Source organism: Anarrhichthys ocellatus, unplaced genomic scaffold (genome assembly GCF_004355925.1).
Source record: "Anarrhichthys ocellatus isolate YVR2014 unplaced genomic scaffold, GSC_Weel_1.0 scaffold6449, whole genome shotgun sequence".
Lineage (NCBI taxonomy): Eukaryota > Metazoa > Chordata > Actinopteri > Perciformes > Anarhichadidae > Anarrhichthys > Anarrhichthys ocellatus.
In genome coordinates this window covers 1-2,903 of record NW_022286423.1, presented here as the reverse complement: position 1 = coordinate 2,903, position 2,903 = coordinate 1, and the positions used below count along the sequence as shown (strand labels likewise).

The following is a 2,903-nucleotide window of genomic DNA, read 5'->3' as shown; positions in this document are numbered from 1 at the left end:
GTTAGATAGTAACAGTACTTTGTAGACAGTAACAGTACTTTGTTAGATAGTAACAGTACTTTGTTAGACAGTAACAGTACTTTGTTAGATAGTAACAGTACTTTGTAGACAGTAACAGTACTTTGTTAGACAGTAACAGTACTTTGTTAGACGGTAACAGTACTTTGTTAGACAGTAACAGTACTTTGTTAGACAGTAACAGTACTTTGTTAGATAGTAACAGTACTTTGTTAGATAGTCACAGTACTTTGTACATAGAGTATCTTACTCTGTTGAAGCAGTCGATCTCATTCAGTCTCTGTTGAATCCGTCTGACCATCTGATCAGCAGGAAGCTCCTGAACACACACACAGTCTCAGTCTATGTGAGTGTGTGTGTGTACCTGCTCTGTGTGTGTGTACCTGCTCTGTGTGTGTGTGTGTGTGTACCTGCTCTGTGTGTGTGTGTGTGTGTACCTGCTCTGTGTGTGTGTACCTGCTCTGTGTGTGAGTGTGTGTGTACCTGCTCTGTGAGTGTGTGTGTACCTACTTTGTGAGTGTGTGTATGTACCTGCTCTGTGTGAGTGTGTGTACCTCCTCTGTGAGTGTGTATGTGTACCTACTCTGTGATTGTATGTGAGTGTGTGTGTACCTGTGTGCTCCACTCTGATTGGTCCTCCAGTAGACTGTCTGTGGTCACATGGACGACTCTCAGCTCAGCACTCAGCTTTTTGGCCTGAAGGACGACAACAACCACAGAAGAAGAAGTGATGACAGGAAGTCTGGAGACTCTGCTCTTCTTCATGCATCAGCTGTATTATTATTATTATATTATATTATTGTAGTTGTCTAACACTGTGGACCAGTGTTAGACAACTACAACAACAGAGTGCAACTGATGTGACTGAAGACCAAACACTGAAGGAAGTCTTCTTCTTCGTTGGTGTCGCTCACACTGACAGAGAATCAATGAAGCTTCCTGTAACACTCACCACTGAGAGTTTACCAACAGCTGGAGGACCCAGGACCAGGACCCTGGGGACTACCACAGACAGAGAGACAGACAGTGAAGTTGAGTGTCTACAGACATTAACAAATAACTTTTTTCTTCATTAAAAGTAACTAATATTCATGTTTAAGTGTTGAGTGTTTAATAAAGTGAGGACAGACAGGAAGTAGAGTCACAGCTTCCTCTAGTGGCTCAACTCATGTCTGACTCAGACCTAGTCTCTCAGAGACCAAACACCTCCAGAGTACTAAATATAATCTAGTAATAATAACTATCCCAGGACCCCTGTGACTCATCTCATGACTCCTCCCAGGGGTCTTGGTCCCCCGGTTGAGACCCGCTGTCCCCCTCCAGCTGGAAGACTTACTGTCCACAGTGGTCCTCTGCAGCAGACGGATCAGGTAAGTGATCGGATCCTCAGGCTGATCAACCACCAGGCTGGACAACATGGTCTGAGACACACACACACACACACACACACACACACACACACACACACACACACACACACACACACACACACACACACACACACAGACTCAGTGAGGTGGTCCTGCTGTTCTCAGATCTGCAGCAGGTTCTTTCTTACCTGCACCAGGTTAGAGATGTTGTGTTGGTCAGCGTAGATGGAGGTGTGAGGAGGAGCCCTCAGATGTTTCACCGTCTCATCCATCAGATGCTGCTTTCTCCTGAGGACCATGAACACATCACATTTAGAATGAATCAATGATCCTGAAACTTACACAACTTTGAGGTACTTGTACTTTACGTTAGTATTACTTTATACTTCTACTCCACTACGTCAGACATTTCTCATGTAATCAATCAATTTTTTAAAACAACGGGGACAGATCCAGCACGGACAGTTAGGGAGTGAGAGACATAAAGCACCTGCTGAGAAATTATATATAGTTATAAATACATCATTATATATATGTGTGTGTGTGTGTTTTATATTATAGTGGATATTATTATATGATATATATATTATTATATTATACTGAGACTATAATAAGATGTCCTGACGTGTTTATCAAAGTGTTATTTAATGTTTTTTTCATGTTGGAATAAAGGTTAAATATTTAACTGTAAAGTAGTAATACGTGTTTGATACCTTAATGTTTTTGCATTAAATCATTCTGGGATGTTTGCTGACATTGATTGATGTGGCACAGCCCTACAGAGAACATGTTCCACCAGCCGACACTGATGTTAGCTAGCATTGACGTAAACACGTTAGCAACATAAAACTGACGTTAGCTTCTAACTGTGAGTCTTAAACGTTGTTTCTGTTAATAGTTGAGACATCGATAATAAAGCCTCCTGAAGGTATAAACTGTAGAAACCTTCTCACCTGTTTAAGGAGCCGGTTGCTACGGAAGCCTTTGTTTGTTGTTAGGGAATGACGTCTTCAGCGCGCGCGGTGCCGGGAGTCTCTGATGGCGTTGCCGGGCAACGGAGTCCGTAACTGTATGTTTACTGTTAACAACCGGAAGTAGAAACATCTACTGTCATCATTTACCAAAATGTGAAAAAGTTTGGTTTGTAATAAAATGTTAAAATGTTATGAAAATAAGACTTCCGGTCTTCATAACCTTCAAAATAAGAGCCGTCTGGACGGGACGTAGTTCTTTCGCTGTAATAGTCTGATGACGTCATAGAAGAAGAGTGGGTTCTGGGTTAATTTCAATAATTCTAACTATATGATAATCAGCTCCATACTTCTAATATCACACTTCATGTATTTAGTCATGTTTCATATTTTTTAAATAATATATTTTAAATATCAAATATTTAGATATTTATCCCCTTACACACAATCATACAAATAAATACACTGCATAGTTACAATACTAATTATAATTATTACTACTATTTCATCTTTTTTGGTTTGTTACTGTCAATGTAAGATTTAT

General features: G+C 40.3%; 1 protein-coding gene across 1 annotated transcript; it reads right to left on the bottom strand.

The window, feature by feature from the left end:
* Window positions 1–6: 6 nt before the first annotated feature.
* LOC116380218 (adenylate kinase 8-like) lies at window positions 7–2,455 on the bottom strand. Its single transcript, XM_031842160.1, has 6 exons — window positions 2,342–2,455; window positions 1,577–1,676; window positions 1,355–1,439; window positions 971–1,020; window positions 631–714; window positions 7–337 (listed from the first exon to the last, which is right to left on the bottom strand). The coding sequence occupies exons 2-6, from the start codon at window positions 1,658–1,660 to the stop codon at window positions 239–241; spliced, it is 402 nt and encodes a 133-aa protein (XP_031698020.1). The 5' UTR covers window positions 1,661–1,676; window positions 2,342–2,455; the 3' UTR covers window positions 7–238.
* Window positions 2,456–2,903: the final 448 nt, after the last annotated feature.